General features: G+C 34.6%; 6 protein-coding genes and 1 pseudogene across 18 annotated transcripts in view; 3 read left to right on the top strand and 4 right to left on the bottom strand.

The window, feature by feature from the left end:
- Positions 1–3,135, top strand: part of LOC125050653 (insulin-like receptor) — a 54,470-nt gene extending 51,335 nt beyond the window's left edge. For 3 of the 5 annotated variants that reach the window (XM_047650629.1, XM_047650645.1, XM_047650638.1), the window contains one exon: positions 1,695–3,135. In XM_047650629.1, coding sequence (XP_047506585.1) covers positions 1,695–1,900 — 206 coding nt within the window. In that variant the 3' untranslated portion in view covers positions 1,901–3,135. Of the gene's footprint in view, positions 1–584; positions 825–1,694 lie in introns of those variants that run through there. The other 2 variants (XM_047650654.1, XM_047650663.1) reach the window with 2 other exon arrangements.
- Positions 3,136–6,762: 3,627 nt separating this feature from the next.
- LOC125050677 lies at positions 6,763–7,734 on the bottom strand (annotated as a pseudogene).
- Positions 7,735–7,768: 34 nt separating this feature from the next.
- Positions 7,769–8,972, bottom strand: LOC125050686 (gamma-glutamylcyclotransferase-like). The gene is made up of 3 exons (XM_047650681.1): positions 8,656–8,972; positions 8,446–8,579; positions 7,769–8,219 (listed from the first exon to the last, which is right to left on the bottom strand). The coding sequence occupies exons 1-3, from the start codon at positions 8,770–8,772 to the stop codon at positions 7,928–7,930; spliced, it is 543 nt and encodes a 180-aa protein (XP_047506637.1). The 5' UTR covers positions 8,773–8,972; the 3' UTR covers positions 7,769–7,927.
- Positions 8,973–9,667: 695 nt separating this feature from the next.
- LOC125050705 (glycosaminoglycan xylosylkinase homolog) lies at positions 9,668–27,524 on the top strand. Of its 8 annotated transcripts, none has more exons than XR_007117173.1 (6): positions 9,668–10,166; positions 10,250–10,387; positions 10,472–10,700; positions 10,772–10,967; positions 26,891–27,015; positions 27,158–27,290. XR_007117173.1 is itself a non-coding variant. In XM_047650725.1 (6 exons), the coding sequence occupies exons 1-6, from the start codon at positions 9,858–9,860 to the stop codon at positions 27,366–27,368; spliced, it is 1,284 nt and encodes a 427-aa protein (XP_047506681.1). In that variant the 5' UTR covers positions 9,668–9,857; the 3' UTR covers positions 27,369–27,524. The 8 variants fall into 8 exon arrangements, 6 of the variants coding, with proteins under 6 accessions (XP_047506681.1, XP_047506719.1, XP_047506716.1 ...); XM_047650725.1 differs by having other exon boundaries at positions 26,815–27,015; positions 27,158–27,524; XM_047650749.1 differs by having other exon boundaries at positions 9,705–9,741; positions 26,815–27,015; positions 27,158–27,524.
- On the top strand, positions 11,619–18,733 carry LOC125050691 (insulin-like growth factor 1 receptor). Of its 2 annotated transcripts, XM_047650694.1 has the most exons (10): positions 11,619–11,796; positions 12,364–12,534; positions 13,131–13,376; positions 13,558–13,646; positions 13,793–14,024; positions 15,041–15,259; positions 15,980–16,060; positions 16,474–16,720; positions 17,437–17,470; positions 18,622–18,733. In XM_047650694.1, exons 1-9 carry the CDS (start codon positions 11,677–11,679, stop codon positions 17,466–17,468), a joined length of 1,437 nt encoding a protein of 478 aa, XP_047506650.1. In that variant the 5' UTR covers positions 11,619–11,676; the 3' UTR covers positions 17,469–17,470; positions 18,622–18,733. The 2 variants fall into 2 exon arrangements, with proteins under 2 accessions (XP_047506650.1, XP_047506659.1); XM_047650703.1 differs by lacking the exon at positions 18,622–18,733 and having other exon boundaries at positions 17,437–17,770.
- Positions 22,384–23,390, bottom strand: LOC125050771 (gamma-glutamylcyclotransferase-like). The gene is made up of 3 exons (XM_047650770.1): positions 23,232–23,390; positions 22,882–23,015; positions 22,384–22,814 (listed from the first exon to the last, which is right to left on the bottom strand). Exons 1-3 carry the CDS (start codon positions 23,355–23,357, stop codon positions 22,436–22,438), a joined length of 639 nt encoding a protein of 212 aa, XP_047506726.1. The 5' UTR covers positions 23,358–23,390; the 3' UTR covers positions 22,384–22,435.
- Positions 23,394–24,590, bottom strand: LOC125050780 (gamma-glutamylcyclotransferase-like). The gene is made up of 3 exons (XM_047650782.1): positions 24,281–24,590; positions 24,071–24,204; positions 23,394–23,844 (listed from the first exon to the last, which is right to left on the bottom strand). The coding sequence occupies exons 1-3, from the start codon at positions 24,395–24,397 to the stop codon at positions 23,553–23,555; spliced, it is 543 nt and encodes a 180-aa protein (XP_047506738.1). The 5' UTR covers positions 24,398–24,590; the 3' UTR covers positions 23,394–23,552.
- Positions 27,525–27,762: the final 238 nt, after the last annotated feature.

The following is a 27,762-nucleotide window of genomic DNA, read 5'->3' on the forward strand; positions in this document are numbered from 1 at the left end:
CGTTTCTATTTTAAGGTCTATCACTTAAACGTCCATACTTAGGATTAAGGTTCACATTTTTGAAGTTATACTTCTATAGGCGCGTTATGAAAAATTGACGAGAGTGAAATTTTACGATGCGCACGCACCGTGACACAAAATTAACAGAATGAAGTTGCCCACGGAAGATGCTACGGCATTGGACATAATTTAAAAACAACATTGGAATAATAATAGAATTTATGTTACACTTAATGTAAGAGAATAATAATAAATATTTATTTAATTTTTCAAATGTAAACTGAACTTTATTGACTATAAAGACTCCTTTTCCAGTCTTTGATTATTTAATTGTAATTAATTATTTGCATGCAATCAAAAACTATTTTTAATAATGCCAAAGAAGTATAACTTCTTACGCGCGTACATAATAAGTACACGGGTCCTTTTTTTTTACAACGAAAGTTTAAATACGAATAACCACTTATGTTAACTAAATAGCCTAAACACGGATTCGGGCAAATGATAACAAAATACAATTAGACATATTGTAGTCTTCGGTTGTATAATTGGTTGTTCTTTTGTTTGCACGTTCATGCCGTCAGACGCTAGTAGAGAGCAGACGGCCTCCACCTAACCGTAAGTGGTACCATTTGCATGCCTCCACTATCACCAGCACATATTTTGTTATCATTTCCTGTCAATAAAACCATTTAGTTTGGTTCTCATTGTACCGCACTTGTGCTATGTTAATACTTTTTATCACTTATAGATGCTTCTGTCCGGCCTAGACTGGTTCAGATGTTTAAATAAAACTTTTACGTCGTAAACTTATTACATTCATGTAACTCGACGATTCGAGTGTTAGGGGGCGTCCATAAATTACGTGAGGTGTTTTTTTAAATTTCAATCGGAAAAAAAATTGCGTGATATTTGCCGAGACCCTCCCTCTCTCCATCGTAAGATTAAATGAGATTTGAATCAAACCCCCTCCCCCCCTTAAACACCTCACGTAATTTATGGACGCCCCCTTACCGGTCAACTTGATGCGGCAGTCTGTAGCTGTCCGTTGGAAGTTTTATTTAAATAGTTCACGCGTAATCTAAAGAAAATATGGTTCAGAAACGGCGTAAAAGTTAACTCTCGCTGTACAATAGATTGCTTCTGATGGCATGACCTCTGGCTTTAGTGGTTTCAAACTGGTCGCTTTAGATATCCTGCGAGTTCAGGTTTAGTAAAGCCGACTATAATCTTAGCGCCTATTAGGAGTTAGAAAAAATCCGTATACATTAGGGGCCATCCATAAAGTACGTCACACGTTAATGGGGAGGGAGGGTCAATACTTTTGTGACATCACATGTTAAAATTTTAAATACTAAAACCATTGATATACAAAAAACCCAAGATATATATCTCGTCTCGAATAAAAGTAACGCTCGAAAGTGTCCCGAAACACTATTTCTGTCTCTTTCTATAAGTTACAAGCATATATTATTGCAAAATCAACCTTACGCGAATTGTTTAAAGTTGTTATTACAACGATTATTTTTAAATACATACATGAATTTAAAAAATGTGTGACGTCACATCAAGAGGGGGGGGGGGGTTATAAAAATGTGACAACCTGTGACAAGGACGGGGGGAGGGGTTCAAAAGTCCTAAAATTCGTGTGACGTACTTTATGGATGGCCCCTTATCATGGTTTCGATTTCCAGAAGAAGATACCGAGGTGCAGGAGATGAACGTGGGCGCCGTAGCGAGCGGGTCCGGGTCGAACCTGTTCGGGGTGTCGGGGCGCCTGGCGTCGTGGGTGCGCGAGCTGTCGTCTCTGCGGTCGCGGACGTCGGACGACGCGGCCGCGGAGCCCCTGCAGCCCCTTCAGCCGCCCAACGGCACTCTGCCCCGGCCTCCTCCCTGTTAGCGGAACACATATCCCTCCACCGTATGACGTTTGCATTTCACGACAATCTCGAGATCTTAATGTCGATTCGAGAGAAACGACATCTGTTTGTATATATATTACTCCTGTTGACGTATACATCCTTGTTACTATGCAAATAATCGAATTTCTTACGTCTCAAAATGGTGAAATGCAAGTGTAGTGGCGGTGGGACGTCGATGTGGAGTGACGTCATGAGCGACCGCGCGTCGCGTATTATCTACCTCAAGCCGATGTCCGGCTCTTCGAATCATAGCTGTAAGCGTAGCTAGTTAATTTCGTTTCGATCGCCGCGTTGTTTTATTTATTTCATTCGAGAGACATTCTCACACTCTGTCTGGCAGCCGCATATTTCGATACGAAAATGCATATAATAGTACAATTCGCCGTGTGAGAGTGCCTCTAGATATAAAAATATATATTTGTTCGAAAGCCGTTTTGGCTTAGTTTAGTCGATTGCGTTGCACGACGCGACCAGTGAGCGGACTAGTAGTCTAAACGGCAAGTTTGTAATCTTCTCTGCATTTATAGTTATTTATTGCGCAGAGGTGCGCATAGCAGATGAAGTATGGTATTAAAGGCAGAGGAGAGGCGTCGTGCAGTTAGTTCCATATCAGGGCCGGCGCGTGACGTCCGCCGCCCATTGATGAATCCTATATAGTTTACCTCAGTAACATAGTTGTATCCATGTCGTGTATGACGCAGCCTATTATCGTTAAGTTATCGTATAAGTTGTAAATGTGAAAAATTACATAATTTACTACATAAGATCGTGTACAAATTATTTTTATTTCGTTTATATTTAATCTTTCCGCATAGTGCGTCCACGTGAAGTGACAATGTTGTCGGTCATATTGTTTTTGTGTGTGGTGTCCGAGTCACGGAGAGGGACATGGTCACGCGACCACTTCCCGCTCCTTGACTTTTGAAATACGCATTGTCGCGACAACTCGGACTTTGGAATCCAAAACATTTTAATCGCCTATCCTACTCGTTTCCAGGGCTGCCTCGCGTCAGATCATATTGAACCACTATCTTTCCGAGATTATGCAAAATTGTATTTAGCTATATATTTCATTCACATAATAGATTTTCAGTTACTCAGAATGGAGAAGTGATACTCTCATGATCAAAGACTAAAAAGTTTTTTCCCGTACACAAACTAGAAAAAATTTTATGCTGTTTCCGGCAACGCACGTAGCATAAGCAACAATCAAATATACAATTTGCTACGTGCGTTGCCGGAAACAGCATAAGCAACAATCAAATATACAATTTGTATATAGTTATTTGATCTGGCAGCCCAGCTCTTTGAGTATGAACGGCAAATAAGCTATACCTACTCTTTAAAACAGATTATATTATAAACACTTGTTCCAAAGACTAGTATTCGGTATGCGTATGTGGTACAAAAATATAGTAATTTGCTACAATAAAACTAGTGAATTCTCAGAGGTAGATCCTGTGTGGATGGTCCAAAGTTTTTAGTTGATGTTTGATTTAGATTTATCATGTCTTATAAGTAATTTGTAGGGCTCTTATAATATACTATTTAAAATACTACCATGTTGTACACTTGTCGAGCTAGTCTTTGCAACTAGTATTTGTACGTACTCGTACGTGGTTTTCTGCTAACGAACCAATACGATCTGGGAACGGGTAAGGAACGACGAGTGCGCCGTCGACACAATCTTTTTGACTCGCTATAGCAGACTGGTGGACGAGCTCATTGTGTGTTGCATTCATAATATAAATTTCATTTCCAAATCGGATTATTCCACCAAAGACTTATTTGGAAACGCCAAATTAATGTGAATATATAACGTTTGTAAAAACCAGCCAGTTTTACAATTTATTTTGTCATTCAAATCCATTTGGTATATTAGGTTGGGGAAAAAGTCTTTTCGCATTATAGTATGTATGAACTTGTAATGAAATCTCTTTGGCTATACTATATGTATCTGGCTGGTTTTGTTATCAAGGAAAGTTGAGATTTTAAAGAAGATAATTCCAAAATCAAATTAGGATAATTACTGTTTTTTATTTATTTTTCGTACCGTCAAGATGAGTGAATCGAATGAAGAAATTCGATACATTTTAAAATTTTACTACAAAAAAGGTCAAAATGCAACACAAGCAGCGAAATTTTTTTGCGATGTTTATGGACCTAGTGCAGTGTCTGTGAGAGTGGAACAAATTTGGTTTAAGCGTTTTCAATCCGGAAATTTTGATGTCAAAGATCCAAGTAGCTCTGGTCGCCCTATGACAGATAAAATGGATGCAATTTTTGAAAAAGTGGAGCAAGATCGGCATATCAGTAGTTACGACGTAGCTGAAGAACGGGGAATTGACCACAAAACAGTTTTGGCGCATTTGAAAAAAAACTGGGTACACAAAAAAGCTCAATACTTGGGTACCTCACGAGCTCACTGTAAGACACCTAATGAACTGTGTACTCATTTTTGATTCTTTATTACGACTTAATGAAACCGAACCATTTTTGAAGAAGCTGATAACTGATGATGAAAAGTGGATCACGTACGACAAGAACGTGCGAAAAAGGTCGTGGTCAAAGGCCGGTCAGGATTCACAGACTGTGGCGAAACCCGGGATAACTCGCAACAAGGTGATGCTGTGTGTGTGGTGGGATTGGAAGGGCATTATTCATTATGAGCTGTTACCACCAGGCAGGACCATCGATTCTGAACTCTACTGCTAACAACTGATGAGATAAAAGCAAGAAGTTGAGAGAAAGCGGCCGGAATTAATCACCAGAAGGGGTGTGGTTTTTCATCATGATAACGCTAGACCTCACACATCTTTGGCCACTCACCAAAAACTAAGAGAGTTTGGCTGGGAGGTGATAATGCATCCGACGTATAGTCCTGACCTTGCACCTTCAGATTTCCACCTGTTTCAGTCTCTTCAGAATTCTTTAGGAAGTGTCAGGTTATCATCACGAGAGGACTGCCAAAACCAATTATCGCGGTATTTTGATCAGAAGCCCCAAAATTTCTATAGTAATGGGATCATGTCCCTACCTAAATAATGGCAAAAAGTTATCGAAGAAAATGGTACCTACATACTTTAGTTAAATCTAAATAAACTATATTAAAATATGTTTTGAATTTTCTTAAAAAATGCGAAGAAACTTTTTCCCCAACCTATTATGTGTACTCTATACCCAAAGTCTAACACTGAATTCTCAATACTTATTATAAACAATATTATTTGTTGCCAGCTAAAATGTAAAAGCGACTTTTTTAGTATTAATTACTATTATTACAATAGGTATATGACATTAAAATACATATTACTACATTATAATAGACTTACTACGACGTAAAATGTCTATTATAGAATATTTAAATTTTATAGTTTTTTCGTTATGGTTCAAAACCATTTTCGCGTTTGCCGATAATTTGTGCATTGTGGTGTAAAATGCGTTAAATATTTTTATAGAAAAACACCAAACTACGCACAAAATATTGTAAGGCAAATGACGAAAATTTATTAAAATACAGAATTTTGTAAGTTAGATTTTCTACTGCATATTTTGTTTCATTAGCTGATTCAATATAATTAAAATATACGTTAGAAACATGTAATACATTAAAATATAATAAGCCAAAGTAGACTGGGATATACAACAATCATGTACACGGACCGGTAGTGTGTAGAGGTCCGAAGCAAAATGACTTAAGTGGTTTTAAGGGTATAAACGAGTGCCTTCAGAAATCCAGCCTTCAATGGAATGCCGGATTGTCGATTGCGTTAGCAACATAACAGCTATGAATGATCGCACTTCACTTTCACTTTGTGTTGTATATCAGATGCGTTTGACCTATTTATTATGTTTAGAATCAATATTTTGATTAGATTTAACCACCATTATTAAAACGTAAGTTTTAAGATAATGCTGCATCACGTTTTAGGGCTTTTCATTTAGTATATCGCGACGAGAAGCGTTTATTTAAAGTTCTAGAAATGCACATGAAATATCGATGTCGAGGGCTCAAGGCACGTTGCATTAGTCTGCACAACTTGTTTTCTTTCGCTATTCCGTTTTGAAAGTTAATGATAAGATAAAAAAAAAGTTATTTTTGTATTGCATAGTGCCTTTTGCTCAATTAATTAAATTGTGTATTAAAATAAGTAAAGTACGTGTTTTTTTATAAGAATTTCTGTATAAACATGTCATACCAGCGCTTTTCGCAAGCCGGCTGCCGCCACAAGGCATCAGTTCCTCTATAGTCGAGCCCGCCGCGGAGCTCCAGCGATACATTGTTCATCATAGTAACAATATTTTACGACAATGTATGCTTGGCGCAACCTCGGAATGTCTCGCACAACGTTGCCTCACACAGGGTTCCCTGCGGGTTTTACAATAGCGAAAACTGACTCATTTTAAATACAACAGTATTTGTTTTTATTGTGATTTCCACTATAAGGCAGAATTTTTACCTCATAATATTTAGCTATTTTCATAATTATTATTGACTGATTATATAATTTCCAAACGATGTGTTCCTCGTGTGATTTGTGTGCGTGTTTATGTTCTTGTCAAGTGTGAGGGTAGCGTTGTGCTCTATGCTCAATTTAGAAACAATTCACCAAACGAATGAGATAGTGTATAATTTTTATATTTAATGAAAACCGAGTACCTATTAATAATAATTTTAATATTTATATTAATAAAAAGTTATAAAAATAAATTTATTTAATGGTTTTAATAAAATACCTATGTTGATGTAATTAATGTTTAATTTTACTAGAATATGATTTATATTGTGCATAAAGAAATAAATTTTTCTAAAATAGAGGTTGGTAGGTGATATAAAACATAACAATATTATAACTTTATTTTCTCAAAAATGTTTGGTTTAAATGATTGATTTACTTTTTACGTAACTGCTTCAAATCTAATTTTAGAGGCTTTCTAAGTATTTTTATAGTTGGCTTGCATTCACAAGGCTTCGCTTTAGCATACTGCTTTAATAAACAAGCCATATAGAAACATCCCTGTTCGCCATTGTGCTTTATATTTTTCAAATTTTCTATATAATATTCGGGAAGATTATGCTCTTCAGCACCCAATAGTATGACTTCTTTATAAGTCCAAGACGGCCAGAATTCTATAGGAATCTCGTCATTATCTCCCCTAGGCAGAGGAATTACTGTATGCTCGTAGATCCGACATAAGTTTTCCCATGTATGGGGTAATAATTTCAGCATGTTTCACATAGTAAATGTCTTTGTCAACGCCTTCCTGACTGCAACAATATTATATATTACTTACAATTAACCATTAAATGTCTTTAAAAAAAATATAGTTCACTTACTCATCAAGCGATGCAATATTATCTATATGCAGACGCCAAATAACACCCCAAATATGTGCATTAGCTGTTGGCACAGGGGTAGCTGTAGGCCCTCCCCAAAACTTTGAATATCCGATGAAATCTAGTCTGTGATTCTACATGGTAAAACAGTTTTAAAAATGTTTGTTAAGTTATATTTGTCATGTCTTGTATACTTTATTTATGACAAAATTACTATATTTGGACACAACCACAGATTGGTTATGGTTAAATTACAACAAAATTATTTAAAGATAGAATATATTTTAAATTGTTAAACTGTACTTGTGTTAACAGGAAATAATTTTGTATTAGAAACTGAACTAACATCAAGGCGACCAATAGAAACAAACTCGGCTGTTGGGTTATTCATATGAATTCTAAATGTCCACAAATTACTTCCATATGCAAAATAAAAAAATGTTTTTAATTTATGAACTTGAGATTTTTTCATGATTGAAATTATTGGATATCAATAAAAATTATGAACTAAACAAAAATATATATTTTGACATCATCACATTTTTATGTCTGCTATGACATTTTAACAGATAGCATTTCATAATTTGTCAATTACAACTAAGACTTTTTACACAATATATCACATAAAACTCTTTGATGAAATTTAGATAATAATGGAACTGAAAAATTACATCATGTTTAATTTTTCTATCATTTTAGGTGAAGCTTTTTGGCCATTATGAGGTATTTTCTTAAGTTTTAAGATATATTCTTTAGGTAAAAAACATTCCTCAGCTCCTTTCAAAATACACTCCAAATATGTTGATGAAGGCCGTCTATCTTCTGGCAACAGTTCATCTTCTTTTCTAGGTGGTGGATTGACTGTCTGTTGATATGTCCTGCATTGAACAGTCTCTCCATCGAGTGTCACAATGTCAACTGTTTTTGGGAAATACCAATTTGTATCTACACCTTCTTGCCTGTTAACAATTTCAAGACTTTGTTATTCATAATTTTTAAACTTTCATCAATTTTTCATTGTCAGTTTGTCTACAATCAGTAGCATTATATATAGTGCAAGTCATAACAACTCCACAAGTAGGTATGTGTTATTTATTTTATATAACTAAAACTATATTCTTTGATAAAAAATGTCATAATCATCTGAGATAAAATAACTTGATTAAAAAAAACCATGATACTAACCAGTCTAGTGAAGGCATATCTTTGTTCTGGATTCTCCACACAGCTCCCCAAACATGAGAATCTTGAATAGGAACAATAGTCGCTGATGTCCCTCTCCAATGGTCACTGTATTTCATAAAGTCCAGAAGATGATTCTAGAATCAAAATATTAAATTAACAAAACGGTAATTACGTTTAAAAGTACTAGTATGTTGTACGAAAAATACTGACGTCAAGTCGTCCAATTCCAATAAATACGGCAGAAGGGTTATTGATATGAATTCTCTTCTTCAACAAATTGCTTCCATACGCAAAATATAAGAATGTATCTTTTACCGGTGCAAACATCTTTGCTAGAACTTTGGGACACGAAAAAGCTTATTTTGGACGAGATGATAAGACCGTAAATTGTTATATAAGCTACTTAAATAAATTACTGAATTAGTGTTGTTAATTTACAATTCTCTTAAGAATAAAGATTAGGATAAGGTAATCACAATTTACTACTAACAACAAAGCAGTAAGCACTAAGCAGCTGCCATTTGACAATTGACATATACGACCAATCCGAATTATTATTTTTTAATAGCGGAAACTACACAGACTATAGTAAGCGTTACTTCCGTCAGAAAAAAAACTGAGTTACAGTCGCGCCTAAAGAAGTTTTACTTCAAAAATAGTAACGTGATTGTAGCGGTCGGAATCTTTTCGAGCGCCATTTGGATGTACTCGAGAAGTCGGTCAGTTTCGGCATTTCCGCTGTGGGATCTATAACGGCATGCGTAGAATGGAGAATAGGCACAGTCTACACGAAGTTAGAGGATAGATAGTCCGTTCATGCAAGCGACTTGAGGTGAAGAGAACAGACATCCTCTCTGACTCTTACATACAAACTCCTGCCCGCAGCACAAATCAGTGTTCCAAATTGAATATCAGCCGGGGAGGTATATGAGTCTCGGTGAGAAAGAGCAAGGCCGGCTTCGCAGTCTCTCAGGGTTACGAGAATCTCACTCACTGACAGCACGAAACGCGAGTACAACAGGGTGAACCCTCTGCATTACCTACTGATTTCTGATCGCTTTCGCGTTTAAAATGATATTGATATATTATGATATTTACCTATACTTTACCTGTGGTAGTATACTGAATTAAGCTTGACTAAATGAATAAGAAATCTGTGGATAAAATATGATATTTTTGCCTATGACTTATGAGTCTATGAATCAAAGTATGAACTATGAAGTATGAAGTATATGTTATGGTGGCTTCTATTAAAAATTGGAAATAATTAATTCATAATTCACTTATGACCATAAAGTATGTGGCAATTGTACTAGTTAACCGGTGTAATATACTTCTTCAATTGAAACACCCTAGAATTTAATATTAAGGAAAATGTATAATAAAATAATAGAGTTTTCAATATTTACATAATGTCACTGAACTATGCATTTAGCTTTTCAGTGTTTCTTTTGGTGCTTGTAGTTTTAAACATATATTTTTTCTACACACTAAATACTATTAATAAAAAATCGCCTAAATTTAATGTTCCAAAGCTCAGAGTTGACCTTACTACAAATGTGTTTCAAGACATTTATGAATATCTTAATTATTTACCAAATCAATATAAAAACAAAAACTCCAAATTTATGCCTATACAAAAGAAACTAATTAATTCTTTTAACACAAGTAGAGTAACAAATCCAGCACATGCACAACATACTTGGGTTGAAGTTGATAATGTCAGTATTACCTATATAATATTGAATTTAATTAAAATTTAATGCAAATCATAATTATTGATATCTAATGTTACTTTTTTTAGTGGGTCAGTAATATATCACTATTTCCTCATGAGGATGGTATTGGTGGAAAAATGCTTCATGCTCTACAATCCACACCGATAGCACTGGTGGATAATGCACCTAAAGGAACCCAGTTAAAACTGTTACTTCTCCTGGAAGTATGTACTATTTAACTTAATTCCCTTAATCTAGTATTGACTTCATAATGTAAGACTTTTATTTTTCTATGTACATATTTGCAGGGAAACCAAAAACTCTACTTCAAGCCAAAGAGATATAATTTAGAACATGTAATTAATGGGAAAATCTATGCTGGCTTTGACCGTCATAATTCTGAAGTTTTTGCATACTACTTGGCAATGGTTTTGAATTTCAAATGGATACCTCCCTCTGTGATAAGAAAAGTACACCTGGATAACGATATTTTGCCAGTCGCAACATCTGGATTAAGAAAAACAATGTTAAAAAATAGTAATATAAAGAAATAGAATGAATAAATCTAATATAATTTTTTTACTAAAGAAAATTTTTAATTTTTATAGGTAAAGGCACCTTATGTATTTATGGTAAATGTTTTTACTGTAAAATAAATGAAACAGTGTGTCCGGATGATAATGGTGAAGTAGAAGGTGCTGCAATATTGTACTTAGATAAACAGTTAAAGGTGTACAAGTCACCATGGCGGAGATCATATAATGCAAAGAAAATGGAATGGGAAATTGACAGAGATTATTGTGTGTAAGATTATATTTCTTTTTACTTACATTTTCTGAAACAATATTGGTTCAATATTATTTACATAATAAATTAAATGTAAATAAATGTATCATGTAAATACACTGAGATACAATCACAAGCATAAGCAGAAGAGGTACCTATATAATAATTGTTTATTTTTAACTAACAAGACCTAACTTTGCTTATCTAACTACTTTAATGTTAACTTTGGTGCCATTTATAAATTAAGGGAAAATTAGGGGTTGTTTGTATTTTTTAATGCTGTATCATAAAAAATAAAAATAAAAAATTTGATGAATGAAAAATAGATGTTGTCCGATTCTCAGTTATACCCAATATGCACACAAAATTTCATGAGAATCGGTCAAGCCGTTTCGAAGGAGTTTAACCACAAACACCGCTACACGAGAATTTTATATATTAGATATTAAAGTGCTGCGATCCCTTTCATATGTGGACATGACAAGGGGATCCCACCCAGACACGTATGTGGTCCCACCCAAATGCTCATCACATCTATGTTCGTCTCAGCCGGGGATCGAACCCGGGACCCATGGATTCGCAGTCAGGGGTACTAACCACTAGACCAATGAGTCGTCATTGTGATTTGTTTGTATAATAGTAGTAATAGTTTTACTATATAATCAGGTATAGGATTGTGATATGTTTTGCAGTAAACGCCGATATAGTAAGCAATGTGCGTGCTGAGATGGTTATGTCCAATAAAACCCTTCCCGAAGTGAACGTGACGTGGACACCTCCAGACGATCCCAATGGCTTTGTCGTGGCATACAACGTCTATCATTCCAGGGTCGCGGATAATAGCCCGGTAATACTTTATATATATTTCATATGTTTTTGTTTTTACAGGCTTTATATTAGCTTCACCTGTATGTATGTATGTATGTATGTAACCGACTCCTTCGGACTCGATTTTGACCCACTTTAAACGGACAGATTTTATTCAAATTTTGCGCACCTTTCAAAGATCGATGACAATGCAATAATCCGAAAAAAAATATAAAAAATTTAACTAAAAAATAAAAAATAAATAATAGTTTTTATTATTTATTAGTGTATACAGTTTTTAGGGTTGCCAGGAAGAAATCGCTTGTTAGCGATAAGGCCACCCGTTATCTAATAACTTATGTAACCTACTTACTGTTTGTTATATATATTATTATGTGTATTATGGCAATGAAGTGTAAATAAATAAATATACAATAATAGTTGCGTGTGAGTGAAGTCTAATCGGTATTCAATATCTAATACTTTCGTTTCGTTTTTACTAAGTTTAACAAGCATGTACTCAAGAACTGTAAAATATAGATTCTATTATCATCACTCTTGTGTACGATATGTGTAAATCAAAACTAAAGAACAAGGTAATTTTCAGGAACAATTGGATATTGGATTGACAAGCTGTATCCGATCTGATGATTACGAGAGAAATGGGCGGAGTTTTGTCATACGAGCCTTAGTGTCTGGCAACTACAGTATACGAGTCACACCACTTACTGTTAGTGGCGCTGGGAATGTCTCTTCCGACGTATACATTTTTATACCGGTAATATTTTTTTGTACATGTGATACAGTTCAAGACAAAAGACTGATGTGTATTGAGAATTTTTATAATCATAAGTCTGGCCTAAATCATTCATTAACAGTCTTCAAGCTTTCTCTAGGATCATCTTGGATCAAATACAAAGAAAGAGAGCTTTACTAAACTATATAAAGAAGTATTAAATGTTATTTTAATCTCAATGTCAACTAGGTTATTTTTGAAGTGAAAACTTCTTTAGCGGTGTTTTACACTTTTTTTGGAATGTGTAAAAAAATTTAAAGTCGCGTCAGGACACGTGACCTGATCGAAAATTCATAAGGCGGATGGAGAGTAGACAGCTGGCGTGGCGTATTTAATGTAATATAAATTGTCATGTTTGTGTACGAAAGCGCAATAAATAAATATTGTATCCTACCACATAAATTACAGTACTTTTATACTGATAATTAACACACAAAACAATTTATGTAAAAAACATAACGTAAATTTATGAAATTATTAAAACTTCAGTTTTCGGTCAGCGAGGTTATTTAAATATGTTGTACTCAAAAACAAAGAAAATATCAATTTATTCTTTTAATTATATGTCGTTGATACAGGACGCACGTGCAGATAGTAGTTACGACTGGGTATGGGGGGTGGTGGGGGGTTGCGCTGTAGTGTTGTGTGCGGCCGCATTGGGCACTTGGTACGCCCGTCGCGCTCTACACACGCAGGACAACAATAAGCTGTTCGCGCGAGTCAACCCAGAGTACGTGTCGACCGTGTACGTGCCCGATGAGTGGGAGGTGCCGCGCTCGAGTATCGAATGTATACGCGAACTCGGACAGGGCTCGTTTGGAATGGTGCGTATATTGTACAATGGAAAAGGTTTTTGATACTATTAGATTTTTTAATGCGTAAAATATTGTTTAGATGTCTTTGTTCGCTATGAGTAATAATTACATAAGGGGAAAGAAAGTTAAATATAAAATAAAGGATATTCAAAATAATTATATCGTTAAAAAAAACATTCTTTCTTTCCAGGTGTATGAAGGTATCGCCAAAAACTTAGAAAAAGGCAAGCCGGAGACTCGGTGCGCTGTGAAAACTGTCAATGAACATGCCACTGACAGGTAAATTCATTATTCTGCTGTGTACGCCTTGTTAAGTTTGTTTGTTGTTTTCATAGGGCAAAAAAATATCGCTTCCTATTCACCAAAAAAAATTATTCATGTAGAACATATAGAACTGCCTTTAGCACCATTTTCCTATTTTGTAGGGAGCGCATCGAGTTCCTAAACGAGGCTTCAGTGATGAAGGCGTTCGACACTTTCCACGTGGTACGTCTCCTGGGCGTGGTCTCTCGAGGACAGCCGACTTTGGTTGTGATGGAGCTGATGGAGCAGGGAGACCTCAAGACGTACCTCCGCTCGCACAGGCCTGATGCAGATTCTTCTTTACCCAGGAAGGGACCCGCACCAAGTCCGCCAACTTTGCAGAATATACTGCAGGTAACTTAACTCTTTGTCTAACTACACAGCCTGGACTTTTTGAAGTTAAACTTCTTTAGGCGCATTATGAAAAATTTATGAGAGTGAAATTATTTTACGATGCGCGCGCACCGTGACACAAAATTAACAGAATGAAGTTGCCCACGGAAGATGCTACGGCATTGGACATAATTAAAAACAATATTCGAATAATAATAGACTTTATGTTACACTTAATGTAAGAGAATGATAATAAATATTTATTTATTTAATTTTTCAAATGTAAACTGAACTTTATTGGCTATAATGACTCCTTATCCAGTCTTTGATTATTTAATTGTAATTAATTATTTGCATGCAATCAAAAACTATTTTTAATAATGCCAAAGAAGTATAACTTCTTACGCGCGTACATAAGTACACGCACCCTTTTTTTTAATATTATGGCATTAGTTTTAACTTTATGCCAGTTTCAAGTAAAAGGTTGGGAAACTACACGCGAGAAAAAATAAACAAAGACATCAAAAGGAAATAAAGGGATAAGTTGGTTAAAAACTAAATATGTACACAAACATATTACATCTTAATATTATTATTAATTATGAAAGAAGATAATACATTATAATACAATAAAGGATAAAGCAAAAGGCAGGAGATTTTAGTCGGAAACGGAACATGAAGTAATTGTAAGGAATTCAGAAAGGAGGTGCGGTCATATTGGGAACAAGAAAACAGCAGAATCAAGTCCGCACAACTTGACGTTTCTAAAACGTTTCTCAAACGTTGCACTAAACTAAACTAACTAAACGTTTGTTTAGTTTTGCGCCAAAGTTGAGTTGAACCAGAAAAACTCTGCATACATGTTTGTTAGTAACAACTCAAATCATTTAAGTAAAAATGTATGAATTTAATGAATAATTTTCGAATACAAAAAGAAATTAATAAAAATATCCTGACAATACAGTTGTCATTTGTTAAAATATGTAAAGTATGCAAATTATCTCTATGTCTGCTAATAATTGTGATATTAATTTCAGATGGCTATAGAGATAGCCGACGGTATGGCTTATCTGTCAGCCAAAAAGTTTGTGCACCGTGACCTAGCGGCGCGCAATTGCATGGTCGCCGGGGACCTAACTGTCAAAGTAGGGGACTTCGGAATGACCAGAGACATTTATGAGACTGATTACTATAGGAAGGGCACGAAGGGACTCTTGCCCGTTCGTTGGATGAGCCCTGAAAGCTTGAAGGACGGGGTGAGTTAACCGCATATTTATTTGGAAACTAGTTATTTTCTAATTTATTTTAGACTGTTCCACATTTTATAAAATATTTTTGTTATTATTATTATTTTTTTTATAATGCTACAAATGTAATTTTTTTTTTGTATCTCACACACTGTTTTGTTGTGTTTTTTTAAATATTTTTATTACTCTTTAATGTTAATATTGTAGGGTTTCGATATTTGTAAATATGTGAGGAACATGTACCTATACTAACTTTTTTAGTATAGTAGTTTATTCTAAGATTACATTGTCTTCACATATAATTATTTTACAAATGTAACAAAATATTGTAAACCTATTTTAAAAGAGTAAGTGTGGAGTTTCTTGCCCATTCTTTTCCACACGAAACTACCGTTCGTTCCGTTTGACGTTCAAAAGTGCCATTTTAGATGGTCTAATTGAAATAAATGATTTGACTTTGACTTTAAGTTACAAAAAAAATACAAATATGTAATCCCCAAACATCGTATGTTTTTTTCACTCACAGTGCTTGCTTGGAAGAGATCGCTCGAAAGCGATATGGCCGCCAGTTGCCCATCTTTTCATTTAATTATATTAAATTTGTATTATGTTAATGCAACGAAGTGTTAATAAATAAATAAATTAGAGTAAACATTTTATCGAGTCATCCTGAAGCACTTAAATCTCACTCTTATTTTGTTACCTATATTTTTTTATTTTGTATTTCAGGTGTTCTCAAGTAACACTGATGCATGGAGTTATGGTGTAGTTTTATGGGAGATGGCGACACTTGCTATGCAACCCTATCAGGTGTGTTTTGCTTTCCTTGTACCTCTGACATAACTGTAAATGTGACCGTGTTAAACACGACTCCGACAAGTTCAAGATAATGATTCAATTACCATTTTCATTATTCAAAATCCTTAAGCGTCTTCTCTGTAATGACTAAATAATCAAGGTTTACAATCGTAGTTTGCCATTCATTTTAAATTACTCTAATTTCACTCTTTTAACTGAAGTAATCCTTCGTATCTTCTTTATTATATTTACGCTATGATGAAAAGAGACGGAAGACATGCAGATTATTTTAAGCAATTTGTGTCACATTTTCATGTGAATCAATGAAGTCAAGTAAAACTATTAAATCGATATGAGAATAATAAAAGGTTGTGGCAAATTGTATGCAAAAGTAGTTAACGTTTTGGCAAATTTTACCTTACCAGGGTCTGTCGAACGAGCAAGTGGTCCGTTACGTGGTAGAAGGGGGGGTGATGGAGCGTCCGGAGCACTGCCCCGACCGTCTGTACGAGCTGATGAGAGCCTGTTGGGCCCACAGACCCACAGCGAGGCCCAGCTTCCTCCAACTGGTGGCGGAACTGGCCCCTTCAGCCCAGCCCTACTTCCGGCACAGGTCCTTCTATCACACACCGCAGGGACAGGAGATGTACGCAATGCAGAGGACTGCTGCAGGTATTTGAACTTATCTATTCATCCGACATAGCCCTTTATCAGCATCTATTCAGTTAGTACTTTACGACGATTACATCATGATTTTTGAAACGTTTCAACCGATTTCAAAACCACATCTTAACATGAATACTTTACCGTTTCTATTTTAAAGTCTATCACTTAAACGTCCATACTTAGGATTAAGGTTCACATTTTTGAAGTTATACTTCTATAGGCGCGTTATGAAAAATTGACGAGAGTGAAATTTTACGATGCGCACGCACCGTGACACAAAATTAACATAATGAAGTTGCCCACGGAAGATGCTACGGCATTGAACATAATTTAAAAACAACATTGGAATAATAATAGAATTTATGTTACACTTAATGTACGAGAATAATAATACATATTTATTTAATTTTTCAAATGTAAACTGAACTTTATTGACTATAAAGACTCCTTTTCCAGTCTTTGATTATTTAATTGTAATTAATTATTTGCATGCAATCAAAAACTATTTTTAATAATGCCAAAGAAGTATAACTTCTTACGCGCGTACATAATAAGTACACGCGCCCTTTTTTTTTTTACAACGAAAGTTTAAATACGAATAACCACTTAACTAAATAGCCTAAACACGGATTCGGGCAAATGATAACAAAATACAATTAGACATATTGTAGTCTTCGGTTGTATAATTGGTTGTTCTTTTGTTTGCACGTTCATGCCGTCAGACGCTAGTAGAGAGCAGACGGCCTCCACCTAACCGTAAGTGGTACCATTTGCATGCCTCCACTATCACCAGCACATATTTTGTTATCATTTCCTGTCAATAAAACCATTTAGTTTGGTTCTCATTGTACCGCACTTGTGCTATGTTAATACTTTTTATAACTTATAGATGCTTCTGTCCGGCCTAGACTAGTTCAGACTTTTAAATAAAGCTTTTACGTCGTAAACTTATTACATTCATGTAACTCGACGATTCGAGTGTTAGGGGGCGTCCATAAATAACGTGAGGTGTTTTTTTAAATTTTCGGTACCTAAATGGCATTTAGGGTCATATTTTTTTTTTCAATCGGAAAAAATATTGCGTGATATTTGCCGAGACCCTCCCTCTCTCCATCGTAAGATTAAATGAGATTTGACTCGACTCCCTCCCCCCTTAAACACCTCACGTAATTTATGGACGCCCCATTACCGGTCAACTTGATGCGTCAGTCTCTAGCTGTCCGTTGGAAGTTTTATTTAAATGCAGTTCACGCGTAATCTAAAGAAAATATGGTTCAGAAACGGCGTAAAAGTTAACTGTCGCTGTTCAATAGATTGCTTTCTGATGGCATGATCTCTGGCTTGTATTGGTTTCAAACTGGTCGCTTTAGATATCCTGCGAGTTCAGGTTTAGGAAAGCCGACTATAATCTTAGCGCCTATTAGGAGTTAGAAAAAATCCGTATACATTAGGGGCCATCCATAAAGTACGTCACACGTTAATGGGCAGGGAGGGTATCACCGAAGTGTGACAAGGGGCATGGGGGGGGGGTCAATACTTTTGTGACGTCACATGTTAAAATTTTAAATACTAAAACAATTGATATACAAAAAACCCAAGATATATATCTCGTCTCGAATAAAAGTAACGCTCGAAAGTGTCCCGAAACACTATTTCTGTTTCTTAAGTTACAAGCATATATTATTGCAATATCAACCTTACGCGAATTGTTTAAAGTTGTTATTACAACGATTATTTTTAAATACATACATAAATTTAAAAAATGTTGACGTCACTTCAAGAGGGGGGGGGGGGGTTTATAAAAATGTGACAACCTGTGACAAGGACGGGGGGAGGGGTTCAAAAGTCCTAAAATTCGTGTGACGTACTTTATGGATGGCCGCTAATATCATGGTTTCGATTTCCAGAAGATGATACCGAGGTGCAGGAAATGAATGTGGGCGCCGTAGCGAGCGGGTCCGGGTCGAACCTGTTCGGGGTGTCGGGGCGCCTGGCGTCGTGGGTGCGCGAGCTGTCGTCTCTGCGGTCGCGGACGTCGGACGACGCGGCCGCGGAGCCCCTGCAGCCCCTTCAGCCGCCCAACGGCACTCTGCCCCGGCCTCCTCCCTGTTAGCGGAACACATATCCCTCCACCGTATGACGTTTGCATTTCACGACAATCTCGAGATCTTAATGTCGATTCGAGAAACGTAAACGACATCTGTTTGTATATATATATTACTCCTGTTGACGTATACATCCTTGTTACTATGCAAATAATCGAATTTCTTACATCTCAAAATGGTGAAATGCAAGTGTAGTGGCGGTGGGACGTCGATGTGGAGTGACGTCATGAGCGACCGCGCGTCGCGTATTATCTACCTCAAGCCGAAGTCCGGCTCTTCGAATCATAGCTGTAAGCGTAGCTAGTTAATTTCGTTTCGATCGCCGCGTTGTTTTATTTATTTCATTCGAGAGACATTCTCACACTCTGTCTGGCAGCCGCATATTTCGATAAGGAACGAAAATGCATATAATAGTACAATTCGCCGTGTGAGAGTGCCTCTAGATATAAAAATATATATTTGTTCGATAGCCGTTTTGGCTTAGTTTAGTCGATTGCGTTGCACGACGCGACCAGTGAGCGGACTAGTAGTCTAAACGGCAAGTTTGTAATCTTCTCTGCATTTATAGTTATTTATTGCGCAGAGGTGCGCATAGCAGATGAAGTAGGGTATTAAAAGCAGAGGAGAGGCGTCGTGCAGTTAGTTCCATATCAGGGCCGGCGCGTGACGTCCGCCGCCCATTGATGAATCCTATATAGTTTACCTCAGTAACATAGTTGTATCCATGTCGTGTATGACGCAGCCTATTATCGTTAAGTTATCGTATAAGTTGTAAATGTGAAAAATTACATAATTTACTACATAAGATCGTGTACAAATTATTTTTACTTCGTTTATATTTAATCTTTCCGCATAGTGCGTCCACGCGAAGTGACAATGTTGTCGGTCATATTGTTTTTGTGTGTGGTGTCCGAGTCACGGAGAGGGCCATGGTCACGTGACCACTTCCCGCTCCTTGACTTTTGAAATACGCATTGTCGCGACAACTCGGACTATTTGGAATCCAAAACATTTTAATCGCCTATCCTACTCGTTTCCAGGGCTGCCTCGCGTCAGATCATATTGAACCACTATCTTTCCGAGATTATACAAAATTGTATTGAGCTATATATTTCATTCACATAATAGATTTTCAGCTACTCAGAATGGAGAAGTGATACTCTCATGATCAAAGACTAAAAAGTTTTTTCCCGTACACAAACTAGGAAAAATTGTATGCTGTTTCCGGCAACGCACGTAGCATAAGCAACAATCAAATATACAATTTGTATATAGTTATTTGATCTGGCAGCCCAGCTCTTTGAGTATGAACGGCAAATAAGCTACACCTACTCTTTAAAACAGATTATATATATATATAACTTGTTCCAAAGACTAGTATTCGGTATGCGTATGTGGTACAAAAATGTAGTAATTTGCTACAATAAAACTAGTGAATTCTCAGAGGTAGATCCTGTGTGGATGGTCCAAAGTTTTTAGTTGATGTTTGATTTAGATTTATCATGTCATAAGTAATTTGTAGGGCTCTTATAATATACTATTTAAAATACTACCATGTTGTACACTTGTCGAGCTAGTCTTTGCAACTAGTATTTGTACGTACTCGTACGTGGTTTTCTGCTAACGAACCAATACGATCTGGGAACGGGTAAGGAACGACGAGTGCGCCGTCGACACAATCTTTTTGACTCGCTATAGCAGACTGGTGGACGAGCTCATTGTGTGTTGCATTCATAATATAAATTTCATTTCCAAATCGGATTATTCCACCAAAGACTTATTTGGAAACGCCAAATTAATGTGAATATATAACGTTTGTAAAAACCAGCCAGTTTTACAATTTATTTTGTCATTCAAATCCATTTGGTATATGTGTACTCTATACCCAAAGTCTAACACTGAATTCTCAATACTTATTATAAACAATATTATTTGTTGCCAGCTAAAATGTAAAAGCTACTTTTTTAGTATTAATTACTATTATTACAATAGGTATATAACATTAAAATACATATTACTACATTATAATAGACTTACTACGACGTAAAATGTCTATTATAGAATATTTAAATTTTATAGTTTTTTTCGTTATGGTTCAAAACCATTTTCGCGTTTGCCGATAATTTGTGCATTGTGGTGTAAAATGCGTTAAATATTTTTATAGAAAAACACCAAACTACGCACAAAATATTGTAAGGCAAATGACGAAAATTGATTAAAATACAGAATTTTGTAAGTTAGATTTTCTACTGCATATTTTGTTTCACTAGCTGATTGAATATAATTAAAATATACGTTAGAAACATGTAATACATTAAAATATAATAAGCCAAAGTAGACTGGGATATACAACAATCATGTACACGGACCGGTAGTGTGTAGAGGTCCGAAGCAAAATGACTTAAGTGGTTTTAAGGGTATAAACGAGTGCCTTCAGAAATCCAGCCTTCAATGGAATGCCGGATTGTCGATTGCGTTAGCAACATAACAGCTATGAATGATCGCACTTCACTTTCACTTTGTGTTGTATATCAGATGCGTTTGACCTATTTATTATGTTTAGAATCAATATTTTGATTAGATTTAACCACCATTATTAAAACGTAAGTTTTATGATAATGCTGCATCACGTTTTAGGGCTTTTCATTTAGTATATCGCGACGAGAAGCGTTTATTTAAAGTTCTAGAAATGCACATGAAATATCGATGTCGAGGGCTCAAGGCACGTTGCATTAGTCTGCACAACTTGTTTTCTTTCGCTATTCCGTTTTGAAAGTTAATGATAAGATTAAAAAAAAGTTATTTTTGTATTGCATAGTGCCTTTTGCTCAATTAATTAAATTGTGTATTAAAATAAGTAAAGTACGTGTTTTTTTATAAGAATTTCTGTATAAACATTACCAGCGCTTTTCGCAAGCCGGCTGCCGCCACAAGGCATCAGTTCCTCTATAGTCGAGCCCGCCGCGGAGCTCCAGCGATACATTGTTCATCATAGTAACAATATTTTTCGACAATGTATGCTTGGCGCAACCTCGGAATGTCTCGCACAACGTTGCCTCACACAGGGTTCCCTGCGGGTTTTACAATAGCGAAAACTGACTCATTTTAAATACAACAGTATTTGTTTTTATTGTGATTTCCACTATAAGGCAGAATTTTTACCTCATAATATTTAGCTATTTTCATAATTATTATTGACTGATTATATAATTTCCAAACGATGTGTTCCTCGTGTGATTTGTGTGCGTGTTTATGTTCTTGTCAAGTGTGAGGGTAGCGTTGTGCTCTATGCTCAATTTAGAAACAATTCACCAAACGAATGAGATAGTGTATAATTTTTATATTTAATGAAAACCGAGTACCTATTAATAATAATTTTAATATTTATATTAATAAAAAGTTATAAAAATAAATTTATTTAATGGTTTTAATAAAATACCTACGTTGATGTACTTAATGTTTAATTTTACTAGAAAATATGATTTATATTGTGCATAAATTAAAAAAAATATAATATAATAAATAAATTTCTCTAAAATAGAGGTTGGTAGGTGATATAAAATATAACAATATTATAACTTTATTTTCTCAAAAATGTTTGGTTTAAATGATTGATTTACTTTTTACGTAACTGCTTCAAATCTAATTTTAGAGGCTTTCTAAGTATTTTTATAGTTGGCTTGCATTCACAGGGTTTCGCTTTAGCATACTGCTTTAATAAACAAGCCATATAGAAACATCCCTGTTCACCATTGTGCTTTATATTTTTCAAATTTTCTATATAATATTCGGGAAGATTATGCTCTTCAGCACCCAATAGTATGACTTCTTTATAAGTCCAAGACGGCCAGAATTCTATAGGAATCTCGTCATTATCTCCCCTAGGCAGAGGAATTACTGTATGCTCGTAGATCCGACACATAAGTTTTCCTATGTATGGGGTAATAATTTCAGCATGTTTCACATAGTAAATGTCTTTGTCAACGCCTTCCTGACTGGAACAATATTACATTTTACTTACAATTAACCATTAAATGTCTTTACAAAATATTGATAACTTACTCATCAAGCGATGCAATATTATCTATATGCAGACGCCAAATAACACCCCAAATATGTGCATTAGCTGTTGGCACAGGTGTAGCTGTAGGCCCTCCCCAAAACTTTGAATATCCGATGAAATCTAGTCTGTGATTCTACATGGTAAAACAATTTAAAAAAATTTTGTTAACTTATATTTGTCATGCCTTTATACCTTAATTATGACAAAATTACTATACTTGGACACAACCATAGATTGGTTATGGTTATATTACAACAAAATTATTTAAAGAGAGAATATACTTTAAATTGTTAAACTGTACTTTTTTCTGGGTACATTCTAATAATTTTGTATTAGCAACTGAACTAACATCAAGGCGACCAATAGAAACAAACTCGGCTGTTGGGTTATTCATATGAATTCTAAATGTCCACAAATTACTTCCATATGCAAAATAAAAAAATGTTTTTAATTTATGAACTTGAGATTTTTTCATGATTGAAATTATTGGATATCAATAAAAATTAAGAACTAAACAAAAATATATATTTTGACATCATCACATTTTTATGTCTGCTATGACATTTTAACAGATAGCATTTCATAATTTGTCAATTACAACTAAGACTTTTTACACAATATATCACATAAAACTCTTTGATGAAATTTAGATAATAATGGAACTGAAAAATTACATCATGTTTAATTTTTCTATCATTTTAGGTGAAGCTTTTTGGCCATTATGAGGTATTTTCTTAAGTTTTAAGATATATTCTTTAGGTAAAAAACATTCCTCAGCTCCTTTCAAAATACACTCCAAATATGTTGATGAAGGCCGTCTATCTTCTGGCAACAGTTCATCTTCTTTTCTAGGTGGTGGATTAACTGTCTGTTGATATGTCCTGCATTGAACAGTCTCTCCATCGAGTGTCACAATGTCAACTGTTTTTGGGAAATACCAATTTGTATCTACACCTTCTTGCCTGTTAACAATTTCAAGACTTTGTTATTCATAATTTTTAAACTTTCATCAATTTTTTATTGTCAGTTTGTCTACAATCAGTAGCATTATATATAGTGCAAGTCATAACAACTCCACAAGTAGGTATGTGTTATTTATTTTATATAACTAAAACTATATTCTTTGATAAAAAATGTCATAATCATCTGAGATAAAATAACTTGATTAAAAAAAACCATGATACTAACCAGTCTAGTGAAGGCATATCTTTGTTCTGGATTCTCCACACAGCTCCCCAAACATGAGAATCTTGAATAGGAACAATAGTCGCTGATGTCCCTCTCCAATGGTCACTGTATTTCATGAAGTCCAGAAGATGATTCTAGAATCAAAATATTAAATTAACAAAACGGTAATTACGTTTAAAAGTACTAGTATGTTGTACGAAAAATACTGACGTCAAGTCGTCCAATTCCAATAAATACGGCAGAAGGGTTATTGATATGAATTCTCTTCTTCAACAAATTGCTTCCATACGCAAAATATAAGAATGTATCTTTTACCGGTGCAAACATCTTTGCTGGAACTTTGGGACACGAAAAAGCTTATTTTGGACGAGATGATAAGACCGTAAATTGTTATATAAGCTACTTAAATAAATTACTGAATTAGTGTTGTTAATTTACAATTCTCTTAAGAATAAAGATTAGGATAAGGTAATCACAATTTACTACTAACAACAAAGCAGTAAGCACTAAGCAGCTGCCATTTGACAATTGACATATACGACCAATCCGAATTATTATTTTTTAATAGCGGAAACTACACACACTATAGTAAGCGTTACTTCCGTCAGAAAAAAAACTGAGTTACAGTCGCGCCTAAAGAAGTTTTACTTCAAAAATAGTAACGTGATTGTAGCGGTCGGAATCTTTTCGAGCGCCATTTCGATGTACTCGAGAAGCCGGTCAGTTTCGGCATTTCCGCTGTGGGATCTATAACGGCATGCGTAGAATGGAGAATAGGCACAGTCTACACGAAGCTAGAGGATAGATAGTCCGTTCATGCAAGCGACTTGAGGTGAAGAGAACAGACATCCTCTCTGACTCTTACATACAAACTTCCGCCCGCAGCACAAATCAGTGTTCCAAATTGAATATCAGCCGAGGAGGTATATGAGTCTCGGTGAGAAAGAGCAAGGCCGGCTTCGCAGTCTCTCAGGGTTACGAGAATCTCACTCACTGACAGCACGAAACGCGAGTACAACAGGGTGAACCTTCTGCATTACCTACTGATTTCTGATCGCTTTCGCGTTTAAAATGATATTGATATATGATATTTACATATACTTTACCTGTGGTAGTATACTGAATTAAACTTGACTATGATATTTATGACTATGACTTATGAGTCTATGAATCAAAGTATGAAGTATGAACTATGAAGTATGAAGTATATATTATGGTGGCTTCTATTAAAAATTGGAAATAATTAATTCATAATTCACTTATGACCATAAAGTATGTGGCAATTGTACTAGTTAACCGGTGTAATATACTTCTTCAATTGAAACACCCTAGAATTTAATATTAAGGAAAATGTATAATAAAATAATAGAGTTTTCAATATTTACATAATGTCACTGAACTATGCATTTAGCTTTTCAGTGTTTCTTTTGGTGCTTGTAGTTTTAAACATATATTTTTTCTACACACTAAATACTATTAATAAAAAATCGCCTAAATTTAATGTTCCAAAGCTCAGAGTTGACCTTACTACAAATGTGTTTCAAGACATTTATGAATATCTTAATTATTTACCAAATCAATATAAAAACAAAAACTCCAAATTTATGCCTATACAAAAGAAACTAATTAATTCTTTTAACACAAGTAGAGTAACAAATCCAGCACATGCACAACATACTTGGGTTGAAGTTGATAATGTCAGTATTACCTATATAATATTGAATTTAATTAAAATTTAATGGAAATCATAATTATTGATATCTAATGTTACTTTTTTTAGTGGGTCAGTAATATATCACTATTTCCTCATGAGGATGGTATTGGTGGAAAAATGCTTCATGCTCTACAATCCACACCGATAGCACTGGTGGATAATGCACCTAAAGGAACCCAGTTAAAACTGTTACTTCTCCTGGAAGTATGTACTATTTAACTTAATTCCCTTAATCTAGTATTGACTTCATAATGTAAGACTTTTATTTTTCTATGTACATATTTGCAGGGAAACCAAAAACTCTACTTCAAGCCAAAGAGATATAATTTAGAACATGTAATTAATGGGAAAATCTATGCTGGCTTTGACCGTCATAATTCTGAAGTTTTTGCATACTACTTGGCAATGGTTTTGAATTTCAAATGGATACCTCCCTCTGTGATAAGAAAAGTACACTTGGATAATGATATTTTGCCAGTTGCAACATCTGGATTAAGAAAAACAATGTCAAAAAATAGTAATATAAAGAAATAGAATGAATAAATCTAATATAATTTTTTTACTAAAGAAAATTTTTAATTTTTATAGGTAAAGGCACCTTATGTATTTATGGTAAATGTTTTTACTGTAAAATAAATGAAACAGTGTGTCCGGATGATAATGGTGAAGTAGAAGGTGCTGCAATATTGTACTTAGATAAACAGTTAAAGGTGTACAAGTCACCATGGCGGAGATCATATAATGCAAAGAAAATGGAATGGGAAATTGACAGTGATTTTTGTGTGTAAGATTATATTTCTTTTTACTTACATTTTCTGAAACAATATTGGTTCAATATTATTTACATAATAAATTAAATGTAAATAAATGTATCATGTAAATACACTGAGATACAATCACAAGCATAAGCAGAAGAGGTATATAATTGTTTATTTTTAACTAACAAGACCTAACTTTGCTTATCTAATTACTTTAATGTTAACTAACAATTTTTGTTTAGCCACTTTAAATCAGTTTTTATATATTTCAGGAAAATTAAGGGTAGTCTAAGTACAAGACATCTTCTTAATCTTATAGAAGTATCATTATTTGATTTTTTAATCCAGAATGGTGATCGCCATCGATATGAAGTTTATAAAGAGCAAATCATATTGTTAGATAATGGAAAAGGTCTGGGAAACCCACTTGTAGATGAGCTAGACATTTTAGCTCCTCTTTACCAGTGTTGCATGTAAGCTTTCATAGTAATTTTGTCTTAAATAATAAACTTATATTATTACAAAAAATATTAATAATGCTTAATTTTTTTTCAATATTATGTGTGCAAATGTAAATAGTAAAATTATACTTACAGAATTTTGTTTATTTTGTAGGCTTCCTACATCCACCTGGCAACATTTGGAAATATTATCTGGGGGAAACCTATCAGACACAATTAAGTTGTTATCTAAATTTCAAGGTATAAAGTTGGCAACGGAGGAACACTTTAAAGCTATAGAAAGGAGATTATTAAAAATATATGCAACAGTCCAATATTGTATAGGAAGATATGGTAGTTCTAAAGTCTTTAGAAGCGGTTTTTAGTATAAATAATTTTACATTATGATTACTTATCTATTGATTACAAGAAGTATGTAAAAACTGTTGGTTTTGGTAGTATATTATGTTATTACATATTTGATATATCAATTTATTTTTGTAAGTTATGTCATTAAAAATGTTTAATTTTTATATGATCAATATTATTTTTATTTATACTCCATACTATATTAATATGAAATAGCTTTTGCTTGAGAAGAGTTGGGTTTAATTGTAAGTATATGATAGCTTTGTGTAAGCTGAATGCCTTACTTCAGTAGCTGATGAGTGGGATGGTAGTAGGTAGTGCTCTAATTTATTGTATTTTCCTATAGGTTGGGGAAAAAGTTTCTTCGCATTTTTCAAGAAAATTCACAACATTTTTTAATATAGTTTATTT

This window comes from Pieris napi, chromosome 1, assembly GCF_905475465.1.
Source record: "Pieris napi chromosome 1, ilPieNapi1.2, whole genome shotgun sequence".
NCBI classification, from domain to species: domain Eukaryota; kingdom Metazoa; phylum Arthropoda; class Insecta; order Lepidoptera; family Pieridae; genus Pieris; species Pieris napi.

Excerpts from the sequence above, each read along its gene's own strand:
- LOC125050780 (XM_047650782.1), bottom strand. The coding sequence starts at position 24,397 with ATGTTTGCACCGGTAAAAGATACATTCTTATATTTTGCGTATGGAAGC. Across the intron at positions 24,205-24,280 it reads TTGGAATTGGACGACTTGAC|AATCATCTTCTGGACTTCAT; the intron begins GTCAGTATTTTT and ends TTTTGATTCTAG. Across the intron at positions 23,845-24,070 it reads GATATGCCTTCACTAGACTG|GCAAGAAGGTGTAGATACAA; the intron begins GTTAGTATCATG and ends AATTGTTAACAG.
- LOC125050691 (XM_047650694.1), top strand. The coding sequence starts at position 11,677 with ATGGTTATGTCCAATAAAACCCTTCCCGAAGTGAACGTGACGTGGACA. Across the intron at positions 11,797-12,363 it reads GGGTCGCGGATAATAGCCCG|GAACAATTGGATATTGGATT; the intron begins GTAATACTTTAT and ends GGTAATTTTCAG. Across the intron at positions 16,061-16,473 it reads TTGCTATGCAACCCTATCAG|GGTCTGTCGAACGAGCAAGT; the intron begins GTGTGTTTTGCT and ends TTACCTTACCAG.
- LOC125050686 (XM_047650681.1), bottom strand. The coding sequence starts at position 8,772 with ATGTTTGCACCGGTAAAAGATACATTCTTATATTTTGCGTATGGAAGC. Across the intron at positions 8,580-8,655 it reads TTGGAATTGGACGACTTGAC|AATCATCTTCTGGACTTTAT; the intron begins GTCAGTATTTTT and ends TTTTGATTCTAG. Across the intron at positions 8,220-8,445 it reads GATATGCCTTCACTAGACTG|GCAAGAAGGTGTAGATACAA; the intron begins GTTAGTATCATG and ends AATTGTTAACAG.
- LOC125050771 (XM_047650770.1), bottom strand. The coding sequence starts at position 23,357 with ATGAAAAAATCTCAAGTTCATAAATTAAAAACATTTTTTTATTTTGCA. Across the intron at positions 23,016-23,231 it reads TTTCTATTGGTCGCCTTGAT|AATCACAGACTAGATTTCAT; the intron begins GTTAGTTCAGTT and ends TTTACCATGTAG. Across the intron at positions 22,815-22,881 it reads AATATTGCATCGCTTGATGA|TCAGGAAGGCGTTGACAAAG; the intron begins GTAAGTTATCAA and ends ATATTGTTCCAG.
- LOC125050705 (XM_047650725.1), top strand. The coding sequence starts at position 9,858 with ATGTCACTGAACTATGCATTTAGCTTTTCAGTGTTTCTTTTGGTGCTT. Across the intron at positions 10,388-10,471 it reads AACTGTTACTTCTCCTGGAA|GGAAACCAAAAACTCTACTT; the intron begins GTATGTACTATT and ends ACATATTTGCAG. Across the intron at positions 10,701-10,771 it reads AAAAACAATGTTAAAAAATA|GTAAAGGCACCTTATGTATT; the intron begins GTAATATAAAGA and ends TAATTTTTATAG.